Raw genomic sequence first — 15,165 nt, forward strand, 5'->3', positions numbered from 1 at the left:
GGGCACAGTTTGTCATGAGGCAGAGGAACAGATGCACATGATAAACACAATTTCTTCTGCTGCCAATCAAACTTTTCTACTTTGTCCTCAGTTAGCTCCCCAATGGCTACAGGAAGGAAGTGTCAGTTCGGGAAGGTTGGGGTTTCTCTGGGGGTTACTGGTGTGGGCTCATTCTTTAGCTGGAGGCGGGAAACTCTCTCATCTAACACAAAGACAGACTCAGAGTGGTGCTCAGTTCATTGGAGATGGAAAAGACTCCTGGCAGGGCCAGACTAGGATGTCTATTTTCACATTACGGTGAACTGGGGTCTTGGGGTTTGGCTCCCACTCGCTTTAGGAACAAAAACAAATGAAATTTAACTTGCATATGGGAGAGAGAAGGGAACTTCTATGGGGAGCCCAAGCAGCTGCAGGCCTGGGAGGCTGGGAGCAGCTTTCAACTCACCAGCAGCCTGCAAATCTTCCCTAAATCAGGACCCTTGGCTGCTGGGACTGAGATTCCCAGAGTTTCATTTGGGAGCAGCCTGCCTGACAGACTGAAGAGGGGCAAGGGGTTTGTAAGCTCCCTTGGAGCATGGAGCCAGGGGAGCCAGGTATTTCAGGCTCTCCACAGATTGGCAGGATGGGACAGCCAGCAGCAGCCACCACTGCTATCCCCAAACCAGCATCCCCTTGTGATGAAGGAAAAGCACAACTCAGATTCATAATCATAGAATCATTAATGTTAGAAAATACCTCTAAGATTATTGAGTCCAGCCATTAACCCAGCAATACCAAGCCCATATCCCCAAGTGCTCAAACCACGCATGGGGATACTTTGAGGGATGGTGACTCCACCACTGCCCTGAGCTGCCTGTTCCAATGCTTGACCACCCTTCCAGTGAAGAAATTTCTCCTAATATTCAATCTAAATGTCCTTTGGCACAACTTGAGGTCATTTCCTCTCATCCTGTCACTTGTTACCTGGGAGAAAAGACCAATCCCCACCTGGCTGCTTTCTAAATAAATTTACAGCAGAACCACGGGTGTCTAACCCATCCTGTAAGCCTGAACTGAGCACAGACTCACTCAGTGATGGTAGGAATTGCACTTACGAGACACCACAAAAAACTTTTGGTCACGTTATCATTAGCAACGATGAATATCACTGTTACTAAAGCACTGTGTGACACCAGCCACACAAAGGACAGCTCCTCAGCTCTGTGCCACCTCCTTGCAGAGGCTGCTGGGGGTACTTACAGCTCCCAAATTTCAGGGGGCAGGCGTGCACGTCCATTGGGAAGTCCTCCAGGTGCATGGGGCACTCGGCGTGGATGGTCAGCCTGCAAGACAAAGCACAGGGGCTGCTCAGGGACAGGCCTGGCCCTTCTGACAAAGGCCTCGAGGTGCTCACCAGCCTCGGGGTCTCCCAGCAGAAGGCCCCCAGCTGTGGAGAGGACAGCAGGATACACATCTGGCAGCCTTTTCCATGGCCTAAACTTAACCCTATTGACCGAGTTCATCTTCACCCACTCAGTGCAATGGGAAAATCTGCCAGAGCCCAGGACTCCTGTTTGCTTATGTGCTGTGAACAGAGCTCCTGGGCCTGGGGGACACCTCAGGGACCATGCTGGAAAGCAGAGGGAAAGGGCTTCAGAGGCTTCCAGGGAACAGGCCTGTTCTTCCTGGTATTCTGGAAGGAGCTGAGGGCTGGCAGATTGCTCAAAGTCAGCCAGACCCATGAAGCCACCAGGGCACAACATCCCCCTGTCCATGTGGGACACCTCATCCCACCTCCCCTGCCTCCTCCCTGCAGGCAGGTGCAGAACTGCACGTCCTGGGGCTGCCTGGGGGCATGCAGGACAATTTGTGCTTTCCAAATCCACCAAATCCTGCTAGGATACTGTCCTGGGTTGCAGTGTATTCTATTACCATCCTCAGGAGCTGTTGAAATCAGGGGGGGCAGTGTTTCCTTGCCTCCTCCCCCCAGACTATCTTTCTGTTAATTGCCCATCATTGTCCTGCCGCCTGACTCAGAGATAACTCCCTCCGGACTATCTTCTGTTAATGAGCCTAATCAACACTTGGCCTCATGACTCATTACCCCATTGTGAGATGCTCCACCCAGAGGGAGGAACCAAGCATCCCATCCTGGATATAATCTGAGATTCTGAACACCAGAGACAACCTTTCCACTGGATTTCCAGAGGACAGGAGCTACACAGCCACCACTGGACTTTCTGAGGAAGAGCAGACCCTTTTTTTTTCCCCACAGGATCACCACTTCAGAGGACTGCAGCCACCATGCTACCAGACTGCTACCACCACCCTGACTAACAGGGACTCAGGTTGTATCTTGACTGTCAGTTTGAACCAGTGTTTTCTTTTAGTTTTTCCTTTTCTTTAATTTCCCTATTAAATTGTTATTCTGACTCGGTGCCTCCCACTGGTTTGTTTTCAAACTAGTACATAAACCTTGTCAGGAAGCAGCTCTGTGAGGGAGGCACAGCCATAAAAGCAGTGTGCTACAGAATATGGGGCCAGGCATAAAAGGATCCATTATAAAGGATTCCAAAAAAGGGAGCTCGTGTTCCTTCCTGGAGTACTGCAAAGTGTGCAGCCAGGGAGAGGCAGCCAGGAGGGACAACTTCCCAGGAGATGTATAAAACAATCTTCTCTGAAGGAACCATTTGTAGGAGAAAAAAAAGTACTTGCTTCTGATGGCTCAGCAAAACAGCAAACAAATCACGACAGCAGCAACATGTGGATGCAAAGGGCAACTGCACAGACTGAAGGTGGCTTGTGCAAAACTCAGGTCAAGAAGCTACTATTGAGATATTTTCCTTCGGCTAGAAAAATGTTCAGCTAAGATATTCTTCACAGAAAATACCGAGGCTTAGTCAAATGCAAAATAAACCCTGAAAAAATAAAGGCTTTGGGTTTTGTTTGCTGAAAGCAAAGAATAACGGTTTTTTTTGAAAAAGGAAATAAAATAAAAATAAAGGTTATTTCTTTCAGGCAGACAGACAAAAAGAAAAAAAGATGAAGACTGTTTTTTAAATTTGGTAATACAATTCAGGGCACCAGAGACCAAGGACCTCGCCTACAGTGAGTGTGCCAGTCCCTTCTGAATCCATGCCCGTGGAAACACCAAGTCCTGTAAATACCCTGACAGAGAGGGATGCTGACTGCCCTGCTTGCTTCATGTCTGGCTCCAGCCTGGCTTTCTCAGCCCAGCCAAGAACCACTGTGTGCCCAAAGCAATTTCTTGGACACAAATCACTCCCCCTGACTCGATGATCTCTTCTTCATCACTGCACTGAATGCACCTGTTTTACATGATAAAGTAGAAGACCTGATCTTTAGGCTTCAGTCAAGACTCATGGAAGACTGACAGAGATTTTGACAAGCCTACAAGCACAGTGCTGTAATTCTTTTCTCCTGGACACTTGAAGGCCACCATGAACAAATTGCTCATTTGCTCTGATGCCTCTCTTTTCCAATATGGATTTCCAGAAGCAGGTATGAAACCTGGCAACTCGGTGTGGACTTGACTGCCTTGCTCCTCCAGTTCTGTTTCTTTTGTGATGTTCTCTTCAGCCAGCTCAAAATTCACTTGGGGAGCTCACGGCTGGCAAGCTTGTCAAGCATACTCTCACAGATCTTATTCTTCAACTCTTTCTGTGTCTTTTCCAACTGCAATGGACTTTTTGCTTCTCATTTTGTCACTGTCACTTGTGTCAGGGAAATGTTGATGCATTTCCCCCATCTCCCACAGCAGCCCACACCAGAATTTTCCTTTTTACCTTCCTATTTTTATATCTGCTTCACTCATTGCTTTATTATTTCAAAAGGCTCTTAGCTAGGAGTTCCCAAAGATGGCTTTTCCAAAGGATCTCATCTCTGAGCCGTGCCTTCCTTCTGATGCATCCTGAACTCACCCCAAGAAACCCAGAAAAGTCTTTTCCATCCACTGCACTCTCTGCAAGTGTTGGCTGCGATCATCAGCCACTCTGAATAAGGCTGAACGACCCCAAGGACTGCAGATTGTGGGGCTGGTGGGTTTGTGCCATTGAGAGCAGCCAGGAAGAGCCTCAGAGGGGAGCAGGACAGCAGCAGAGACTGGCCTTGGCCATACCCTCCTGCCCTCTCCAGGCCATGGCCAACCAGAGCAAGTGTTGTCAAGGGAACCAGACAACTTCATAGGGATGCTGGGTGACTCCCTGGATGTTTGGGAATGCAGCACCTGCATTTTAAATTGAAAGCCTGTTTTATTAGCTGAGCCAGCAAGCAATAAAACAATAAATCCATCAAAAAACCACTGAAAAAGCAACCTAATCTGCCACTTCTCCACCTACAGCTGAAGGAGTTTTTCAGTCTCCCAAAATTAAATAAAAAAGGAAAAGTCACAACATTTTCCAGTGAGGTGAGTCTGGTTCAGCAGCTTCAGCCAGCCACAGGTCAGCAGGTTCACAGGTGACATGTGAAACATCAAAATGTCAGCAAGGAATGTCTCTCCCTTCCCAGACAATTACCATAGCCTCTGCAGCATTTGGGTAAAGGGGTTTATGGCAGAATTTCTCATCTGTGCCCCTCGCCCTGTGCAAGGGAGCTGATGGCCAGAGAGCTTCACTGGGTTTTGCTTCATTGCTCTGATGGGATATTCACATCCAGGAGCCCCAAAATGTCCTTAGAAAGACTAAAGAGCACGTAAAAAATAGCCAAGCTGCCAGAAATCACAGCAGCCAGCAGTCATATCCTCTGGCTCATCTGTCCCAGCAGCCTGCAGTAACTTATGCAGAACTGTCTTGAAGCCAAACCCCAAACTCCTCGTGTTTTCTCTTCACTTTGCTGGCACAGTGGCACCAAAAGTGGAACACCCAGGACAGAAACGGTGTTTTTTTCCCTCTTTAAAGTCACGGGAAGTCCTTTGAACTGCGCCAACACAATGGCAAGAAGCGTGAATCAGGCTAAGCATCCCTCTGCCAGGGCTGACGGGATAACAAACCTCTTCAGCTGCGTTCTCATGGTTACCAGGAGCTTAGCAAAGCCTTTGATGTGTCATTAGAGCCCCTGTCGTTACCTGCGTGCAGCTGCAGGATGAGCCAGGATCTCAGTCCAATCTCTGGGACGCAAATGTAATAATCCCTCGGCGTGCGAGTGGTACAAAAACATGACAGCACCCTGCACGGCAGGGCTGCCTTTGTTTATGCCAGGGATACTGCTGGAGTTTTGTCCTGATTTCTTCTCCAGGAGGTTCATTAATAACCACAGTCAGGCCGAGCAGTGTTTACGGTTTAGGCTGTGGGAGAATCTAGGTTAGGTTTAATTGCCGGGGTTTGAGCTTGAAAGCCAAATTGCTTCTAGGATGCTCGTGCGGGATCTGGAAGTGCTGATTTCACTTTCCATCCTCCCCCAGCCCCTGGAGATTTCAGCCCATGATGGCAGAAATGCAGTGAGATAAGGTATTCTCTGAAGATTTCTCCCTCCTGGGACACTTTCCTTTAAAAAGTCTGCCTGCACAAAGCCAAGCCTGGAAAATAGATTATTTTTGTCTTTGGATCTGCTCTGGCAGGGAAAAGCTGGAGCAAATCTCACCTTGTTGCCTGCTTGTGTTTTTATCAGCCAGCCAAGCTCTGGTCTGCTTGGATCCGTCTGTGATGTTTTCTACGATCAGCCCTGGCGTGGGACACAGACAAGCAGCCCAGGAGAGCTGGGCTGTGATGTCCCAGCTGCTGCTCCTGCAGAAAGGCTGCACCTCCATCGTGTGGGAGGGTGCTGCAAAGCCTGGAGCAATCACAAGTTGCCTGGGGGCTAAAAAACCCCCAGCCAGTAAAGAGACCCCAAAGCCTTTGCTGGGGGAGAGACATCTGCAAAGCTCTGTGATTTCAAAAGACAGCGTGGGAAGCTCAAACGCTGTCGGTAGAGGACCTGTTCTGGGATTCCACAGCGCCTGTAGGTCTGCGTGTGTCCTGGGCTCAGCTTTCCCTCCTGCTCTGCCTCTGGCTCACCTGAGGGTGCACAGACCCTCCTTCCACGTTGTCTTCAGCAGCACAGGCTCTCAAGGCAGAGTCTTTGGGCATGCAGTGAATGTGTCAGCTGGACAGGGAAAGAAAACGTCCTCCAAGTGCATAACTTGAGCACACATTGTCTGGGAACCACTGTGACAATAACCCCAAAGCCTCAACACGCCATTCTGACAGGCCCTGTTTAAGAGCAGAAGAGCTTTTCAAAGCCTTGATTCACAAAGTTGAATCCCATCAGGACAGCATTAAACTTTCACTATTTTTATATGTTTCAAGGCTGGGAAGAACCAGAACATTGTGCCCCACACAATTCGAGCCAGAGTACAGCCAGAGATGGCTGCAGCAGCTGAGCTTTTGTCTCTTCCTTATGTAAATCCGTGCACAGTTCCCAGGTTGTTGCACTCAGGTCTGACACCAGAGCTTAGAGACCATAGCTGGGCTTTTGTGAACAACTTGGATCGTGTAGGAGCTCCACAAAAAGAGACTGCAGAGGCAGGGCTACATAATAAAACTGTACCCCCCGTGCCGTCTGAGGCAGCCAGAGGAGCAGGGAAGATGCAGAGGGATCAGCAATCCTGGGCAATAGAGAAATGCAGTTCAGTGTTCCGGTCACAAAGGTTGTTCTGTGGCCCAGGTGCCAAGGCCTGTCAGTGGTCAGGGGTGTGCACTGTGACATTGCACAGATCCATGAGGAGCATGCGCTGTGACTCAAGGAAATCTCTGGATGCTCGGCTACAGCTGCTGTGCAGTGCCTGGGAGCTCAGGTCAGTGATAAAGAGGCTCTCTCCAGGAGCTATAAATATTGTCACACAGGCGTAATTTTGCTGGATGCATGTGTCAGGCTTGCTGTTCCACCAGAGCAAGTTCATCTATAACTGTAAGCCTCGACTAAGAGAAGTTGGCTTTCCCAGCAGGATAAAGAGCAAGAGACCTGCCTCTAATTGCACATCAGCAGAGCTGATCCCTCAAGGATATTGGCTGGGACAAGGGAAAGGAGCAGGAGGTTCTCAGGAGTCAAACTGAGCCTGCAACTGGGCAGTGCTGCCAGGCCACTGGAAATCTGGTGGAAGTCCAAACTCTCCCCCCAACCAGCAGGGCAGAGCGTACCCCTTTGGTATTTGTACTTTGCTGGATGTCAGCTGTGTGAGTTTGGCTTCAAGGTTCTACTTCTTCCTTTAAGAAGGACACACATGCACGTCCCTGGGCATGGGGGAGGACAGCAAATGCATCACTTGGACAGAAAACAAGAGACTCCCTCCAGCCCTTTCCTGGGAGGAGGTTTCACAGCTGTTAACAAGGGAGGGTGATACCCTCATCATCATTTGACAGGGGAATTGAGGTGGGAGTGCCTCAGTGGCAAAGCCAGGTAGGATTTGGTGTCTGAGCCTGAGAAATGGTCCTGGCCCTGCAGTCTGTGCCCTTGCATCTTCCTTTCTGATACCCTGGTGGTCCTGAGCAGCACCAAGAGGAAGAAAGGGAATCATCAGATGCCCCAGGACAGACATCCCATCCTGGATGTGTCTAACTGCAATCCCAGAGGAGTCCTGCTCTGTCCCAGCATGCTGTGGTCATCTGCTCAGCTCTAACCACATGGGCTTCACACACTGGGTAAAGAAAATATCTCTGTGCACAAGAGCTCCTGGTTCTGTGCAATTCAACACATGACCGAAGTGTCATATCCAGCCCTCAGCCTCTGAGTGGGCTCCTCACCTCTTACAAAGCCTTAGGGACGTATTTAAGGGGGGCAGGAACACATATAAGAGGAGGTCCTTCACTCCCCAATTCTTCAGCAGACAGCTAAACTGAAGGATGGTTTGAATTTATTTTAAAAAATCCCAAGGCTATCTTTTCTTCTAGAAGCTCATTCCCAAGAGTCCCATGATGCTGCTGCCATCCTGGCACCTGCCCAGCCCTGAATGGAAAAATAAATCCAATACTTTCTTAGTCACACAAAACTTGCTGAAGCTAATGGCTGTTTGCTGAATAAAGTAGTGAAATGATATAAAAGCCCTGAAATTCAGTATTTTTTTTTTTGCTGTCTTATGCCAGCAGCTCCTGTAATACTTTACAGTCAGACAGTGATACAAACGGGGGGAGTGTGAGTTGTCTACTTGCAGGTCAGAGAGCTGGGAGCAGAACGGAGCCCTTGAGTCAAGTTGGGCTTTTCCCTTCATTTACCCCATCTGCCTTAATGTGAGATCACTGATGTGTGGAGACCTAAACCCCCAGGGCAGTGGCAGGATTAGCTCATATTTGAGAACTGCTGCACGAAAGCAAGGCATTGTTTATCAATGTAGGCTGTAAAACTTGCTGACACCATGTAGATTCACAGCCAGTTTAACTATGAAAAGATGAAATTCTGCCTGGTCCTCAAAACCAGAGGTGAAAGTGCAGCATCTCAGCACACAGAATCCACAATGAAGCCTGTTATTAGTTAGGACTGGCTTGGAGATGGAGACAGAGAATATAATTTTTTAAAACAAAGATTTACACCTTGCCAAAACCAACTCAATACCTTTCTCGTGCATTTATCAGCAGCTTGCTGTTTCATTTATAACCTATGGCTCCTGCAGCCCTGGCTTCTCCAAATCACAGTTTTTAATTAGCTGTTTGTTGGGTTTTCTTCCCTAATGATGTGCATTGATCACATAGATTTGGGTTTTTTTATTCCACAAAGTGGGAAAAAACAACCCCATTGTTGTCACAAGCAAGCTTGGTCTCATTAGATGTGTGAAATGGCTCTGCTCTAACATGCTGAACAAATTTAGATCTGTTCTCAAGCTGCTGGAGAATAACAAATTCTCCCATCCTGATGTTCCCATACCAACACTGGATACCTTATTCATATCCCATCACAGGTCAGGAAGAAAATTAAGCCAGGTGGCACATTAACCTCACAAACTATAGATCCCAACACTTCTAACTCGGCACATAAAGGCAAAAAATCAATGTGGATGATGAGGAAAAATCCACCTGTAAAAATGTGCCAAGCTGAGGATCAGGGATGGTACATAGGGAGGAAACAAGGAGAGCAGGGAAAGCAGCAGGGTAGGACTCAAGTTTGCTAACAGAGTTAGTGGAAGCCTGCACAAACCCTGCTGTGATGCACCCTGAGGTGCCTGTATGTGCAGAGGGACCTGGAATTCCCTGGAAGGAGACACAGACTCACCTCATGGTGTACAGGAGGGTGCCATTGTCCACCAGGCGCAGCAGCTTGTTGGGTGTTGTCATGTTGTGGGCGACAGATTTCTTCCCGTTGTGGAAGAAGGTGTCAGGAGTCCAGATCTTACTGGCCAGCAGGTTGTTCAGGGGAAGGATCTTCATGGGACCATCAAACTTCAGCCTTTCATCTCGCCAGGATTGCCGGAAAAAGACGTCAATGGTGTACTCCTTTGGGGAGAGAGGGGAGAAAAATAAGTCGTGTTTTACTCAGCTCTTCATTGCAAACGAGGTGATTCGAGAGGTGGCGTCTTCGGTCATCGGGCAAACTGGGTTTTGGCACACCTGAGGTGATGTGAAGTGTGGTTCAAGAGGAAGCAGGGATTAACAGCAGTGCAGGATAGATGGGATTCCCCACGTTTTGGATAATGACTTACCCGTGATGTCAAAATGTGCGTGTCAGTGGTTCTGAGCGCTGCAGAGAAGCTGCAGCACAGCCTACAGTGGCCAGAGCTGGGGTAGCCCTGCAGCACCAGCACCTCTATCCAGGTGTTTCAGAGGAGGAAGGCCATTATGTGCAGCTGCACAGGTATTTTAGAAGGCAAAAATAAAGATCCTGGAGATGGAATCTGGCCAGGATGCTGGTAATTATATCCCTGCTCACAAAAAAAAAAAAAAGAAATTAACTTGCATGACATTGTCTTAATGTTATTTTGTTCCCCAGGCCACCTTTAGAAAATCATTGAATCGAGGACTTCACAGACTTGCATTACAAGATCCTGTGACTTTCTTTTGTCTTCTTTTCCTTGTTTTATTTCCCTTTTCTTCTTCTTCTTTTATTTTTTTGTTCTTTTTTCTTCTCTCTGCAGGTGCAGGGACCCATTTCCTAGGCCAAATTCCAGCTGGGGCAGGTAGAAGTCACCTCTTTGAACCCCTGCAGCCAAGGCCAGCTCCTCTCTCAGCGAATGCAGATTCAGAAACCACTTTTAGGGTGAGATGGGGTCTTTGGAAAACCTGTCTGTCCCAACTGTTCTTCCTCCCCCTGCTGCTGCAGACTCGTAGTCTTTATTTATGGGTTCCTGGAGGCTGCACGACCAACTAAACTTATCATTGTGAGTGATTTCTTTCCTGCAGCACCTCTCAGCAGTGCTTAAAAACTGCTGTGCATCACTTTCCTACAGGACAGAGAGATTCCTACAGGTTTTGCAGCAGATGGCAGCAGAATGGAAGCATCTCAAGAAATAAATCCATCCCTGCTCCCTGGCCATGGAGACACCCCTGCTCAAATATGAACCTTCTGGAGCTTGGCTGGGGCAAAGAAAGAGGAGATTCCACATTCCTGTGGGCTCTGCCCTGTACAAGGTGTTTTGCCCCTTCATGGAAGTGGTCTTTAATTTGTTATTTCTCGGGGTAAACCCAAAGAAAGGAGCCTGTGTGCAGTCCCGGGAGGTTTGGGGAGAGTCCTTATCAGGAGAAGAACTCTCTCTCATTCCCTGTTCCTATTTAAAAAGTGCCAGACAAAGAAGGAAAACATTTTTAACGACTTCCAAGGCCCTGCTTTTCTTCTTTAATGCTTAGGAATCCTTCCTGAAGGAAAGAGAAATCATGTTCAGAGTCTTCCCCTCTTTTCTATGCTTCTTTCCATAAAAGCATCATTCCCAACTCACCCCTTCCAAGGAGCACACTTAGTTCCATGCTATGCTCTTCTCTGCCTACAGAAGTGACTGAAAACATCAAGTCTGACTCCATCCTCAGAGTCCATCCACGAAACAAAAAAAATCCCCTTCGATTTTTGTTTGCCTTTGTATAATTTCCCTGGGACTGAGGCAAAGTTGCAAGAGCTCAGTACCGAAGATCGGGGCGTGCGTCAGGTCCAATCAGGCTCTGCTTTCCCAGCTAAAAGAGAGATCAGGAGTCCCTTGGAGCACCTCGGTGAAAAGGTCTCCACATCCTCCTCCTCCTCCACCCTTCCTAAGCAGCTGCTCTCCCCTGCTGCCCACGGCAGCTTCACCTGCCTCTCCTCCATCACCATAATTACAGGCTCGGGATGCGCCGGAGCCGCTTCCCAGGCACTGAGTAACGGCTGTGGGAGGGGTGGGAGCACAGCACCAGGCAGATGCCGGCGGGGAAGGAGGGACTTCCCCTCTCCCGAGATGAAAGGAAGCCCCAGAGCAGGCCCTCCCCAGCTTCCCCAGGAGATGAGGTTTCTCTGGCTCACTTTTAGCAGCAGAGCTAAAACGCATTCGCTATGCATTTGTAAAATACATGGAACGAAAGCACGCGGAGGGGAAATAATTTATTATTCCTTAACTGTCTTCCTAATTTTAAATTCATTTTGTCAAATCACATTGCAGAGAATACTTTCCTCTTTTCAATACCTCATATTTTTTTTCTTCACAGTTCATTATACACACTCCCTTAATCAAATATGCTCCACCTTGGAAGTAATTATCAGATACTCCCCAAGGGCTACGATTGCTGAATATATTATGGGTCTCTGCTGTGGTAGGAAAGCAGGGAGAGAGAGAGGGAGAACTCAGATGAGGTTCATAATCTTGATTACACTGACACCAACTTAACTTCCTACCCTGGAGGGAGTGGTCTTCCTAAAGCAACGCAGGCTTGAGTGATGGAGCGAGCACCTCCATGAAACACGGAGATTTTATTCTCCCCCAGCTCCTCTGCTTGCCAGCACAGGATTGCAGTGGGACAGCTGGAGAGATGTTCAGGCCATGCCAGCCCAGCAATTTAAACCCTTGCACCTCTGGAGGGGCTGGGAGAGCCACAGGACACTGCTCCAGCCTGCTCCCTCCCCAAAAAGGGGCTCCCTCCATGGCACTGCCCACCACAGGCCCGGGCTATGCCAGCACCAGGCCACCTCAAGGGCTGGACACGCAGAAGGGTGTCAGGCCTGAATGCACAACTGTCCTCACGTGGCATCCTGGAACTCCTGAGCAACCACCCAGAGCCAACCCTTCTCTGGGTGCGTGTGGAATACGAGCTGCAAGAAATGCTGTCGAGAAACCTCACTATTAATTATGCTCCACAGTCCTGTTTTAATTAGAAGACAAACTGTTGTGGGAATACAAGCCTAAATTCAGACCGCAGGCCTTTTCATTAATAATTTTCCCTGAACATGTCAAAATAGTGCAATCAGTTCATGCTTTTTCTGTTTTCTCTTTTGCCTCCCTTCCGGTTCAGGCACTGAGGATGGTTTGATGGTGAATCATTCTCACTGCCACCAAACCAGACCTGATTCTGGCATCGTCCCCTCTTCCCAGGGAGCATCTGCCTTCCTCCAGTTATCAACTGATTTCCAAAAGCGCAAGCACACCTGAGAAACAACCCCTGGCACTGAGATACCACCAGCTCTTGTCACTTAGGAAAATCCCGCATTTGTCCTGGGATGAGGGTGGGACACATCCACAGCAGGTGAGGAGAAGCCATCCCTCCCCATGGGGTGACCAGCCAGGGGCACCTACCATGTCTGTGTCCGAGACAGGGCCGAAACTCGTCACGTAAATGTCTGTCTTGACTTCGGTTACACTGTCTGGGACAAAAAAGAAAAAAAAAAGGGGAAAAAAAAGCAATTAGAGAGCTGAATTTCCTTGTGCAGGGAAGGGTTTGAGGTTTGTTATATGGTGTTTATTCCTGCTCTGCTGAACCCTCAGCACCGTGCTCTGTGCCCCAAACAACGGCTGATTTTATCACTCGTAATTGGGCACATTCATCTCCACTGCAGTTCTGCTGCTTCCCACACTTACACTGAGGACAAATCTGTCCCACACGGCCAGACAATGCATATTTACAGAATCAGTGTGGCCGTAGGATCCCTACCCTCGTACAGATCCACACATTTTCAGTAGAGAGGTAAGCCCTGATGCTTTGAAACTCCTTTTTAATCTGAAATCCCTTTGTGTCTCCCAGCCAGATAAACAGCCTAGCAATGTTCCAGCCGTTTTAGGAAACCCTGGGTTCGTTACAGCTCCAGGCTTATCTGTATGTAAAAAGAATCAATATTCTGATTGCCTTTTACTGCCACCGTGCTTGCTGTTCTCCTAAGTGCCTCGCTCTCACAAAGCTGCTGCTCGCCCACATCACGTGCTGCCCCTGCATCCTGGGCTGAGATTCCCTCACGGATGCTGAGCAGCAGCTTCGCTGCCCCTGCAAAGCCACAGAGCCCCACTCCCTGCCCGGGTGCTAAAACCAGGGGCAATTTTAACCACGTGCCTTCAGATAACCTGGAGTGCTGTGCAGAACACAGCCACCAGCACGTGCTGAACAGCACACAAGCTCTCCTTCTTGGCTCCCTTGGATTTTGGCATGTTTCCTAATTGACACCTCTGCTGCCACCCCACTTTGCAGGGAAATCGAGGCACGGCGATTTCCCAGATTTACAGTCCTATGCTCTGCCCACTGGGTTGTGCTCAAAACATGATGGATGAGCTGCCTTGAGTTCAGCACTCAGTTCCCATAAATCCTCCCCACTTTAGGGATAGATCACGCTGTTGTGTGGCATTAGCTGGCTCAGAGCTGCTCTCCTAATGAAAGAACCAATTTAAAGCTGCGAAGCAGAGTTCATGTTTTATGCACAGTACCCAATTTCGGCCACTGCAGCAGCCTTGCAAGTAGCCTGGACGGCCCATTGTTTAATTTAGTTATGGAAATCCTTCTGTCCCCTGAGAGTTATTTTGCAGTACTCTGAAGCTTAGGTTTGTGCTTCAAAGTTTTACATCCCAAAATAAGATAATGCATTCTGGCATGGTTTTCTCCTTAATGGCTAAAATATACGTATACATGTCTTTAGTTATTATGGCTGAGAAGCTTTGGATGCAGCCCGTGGCTGGTGTTATTGTGCTATATAACTAACCCTTGATCTCGTCTTGATGCAATAAAAAGAAGGTTAAACAGAAATACGTACGCGATACACTTTATGAAACACCCAGAAGTCTAAACAAAACGAGCCCCTTCTGTAAGGCTGAAACACTCTGGGTATTCTCAGTCCCCCTCCAAACAAGTCCCCAGATGAGGCACACAGCAGAGAACATTCAGTGATGCGAGGCTCTTCCCACTACCCCATGCGGCGAGAGAAAGCTCTTTATGTCTTGGAGAAAACACAGAACTCTCCGTCCCCTCCCCTCCTGCCTCCCTGGCATTCAGTTGCAGCCATGGACAGCAGATCAGAAGCTGTGGCCACCCACGGCTGGGGAAGACAGTCCCTGGGAGGTGCAGGATGAGCTGTCGCCTGCACCAGAGGGACAAGGGTCCATGAAAGCACTTACAGTGTGCTCTTCTGGGTCCAAGCACAGGGGAAGGGATTCAGGAAGTCAGGAGAAGACAAAAAGGCAGAATTAGTTTTGGACACCTTTTGATGTGATCCTGCAATCCTTAAATGAGCCTTTATGTCCTCATCATGCTGTAACCTGGCTGTCACAGAGCTCCAGAGACCCCTTCCCGACCCTTCAATCTACTGGTAAACCCAATCACAGATAATGGCATTAGGAAACTTCAAGAACCTAATAATAACTTATTAATATTAATAACTAATTACAACCCAGGTCTGAAGAGAATCCCCCATTTCCAGACGGCAGATTTACCCCTTGGCCAGACCATGCAGCACCCAGTGAAGGGACAAGCTGGGGCTTCATCGCTGGCTCCCTGATGTCCCTCAGCACAGAGAAAAATGAGCTTCCTGCACCTCTCATGACAAAAGCCAGACTGAACTCTCCCTGTTAATATGTGCTCCTCAGGGCAGGATTTGGCTGGGGTCCGGAGGGATTTCTGAAATTAAATCATTGCTACGCAAGCAGGGATTTCAGCAGGGCTGGGAAATCCAGAGATAAGTGAAACACCGCAGAACAGAGCAAGCTCCAGCCTCAGAGATTCGCTTCCTTTGTGCTCCCACAGCCCAAGAGCATCTGCACTGCTCCCAGCTCTGTGCCTGTGAGACCTCCTCCTGCAGAGGAATCAGGAGCCACCCTGGCAGCCTCCCCTCCTCACC

At 48.7% G+C, this 15,165-nt stretch overlaps 1 protein-coding gene across 1 annotated transcript in view; it reads right to left on the minus strand.

Moving 5' to 3' along the window:
• LOC125333373 (gamma-aminobutyric acid receptor subunit alpha-3-like) overlaps window positions 1-15,165 on the minus strand; it is a 95,299-nt gene that overhangs the window by 20,988 nt on the left and 59,146 nt on the right. The window contains exons 5-7 of the mRNA XM_048319237.1: window positions 12,647-12,714; window positions 9,175-9,395; window positions 1,240-1,322 (exon numbers count right to left, since the gene is read on the minus strand). Coding sequence (XP_048175194.1) covers window positions 1,240-1,322; window positions 9,175-9,395; window positions 12,647-12,714 — 372 coding nt within the window. The remainder of the gene's footprint in view (window positions 1-1,239; window positions 1,323-9,174; window positions 9,396-12,646; window positions 12,715-15,165) is intronic.

The sequence above is a fragment of the Corvus hawaiiensis genome, chromosome 14 (genome assembly GCF_020740725.1).
Source record: "Corvus hawaiiensis isolate bCorHaw1 chromosome 14, bCorHaw1.pri.cur, whole genome shotgun sequence".
In the NCBI taxonomy this organism is placed as follows: domain Eukaryota; kingdom Metazoa; phylum Chordata; class Aves; order Passeriformes; family Corvidae; genus Corvus; species Corvus hawaiiensis.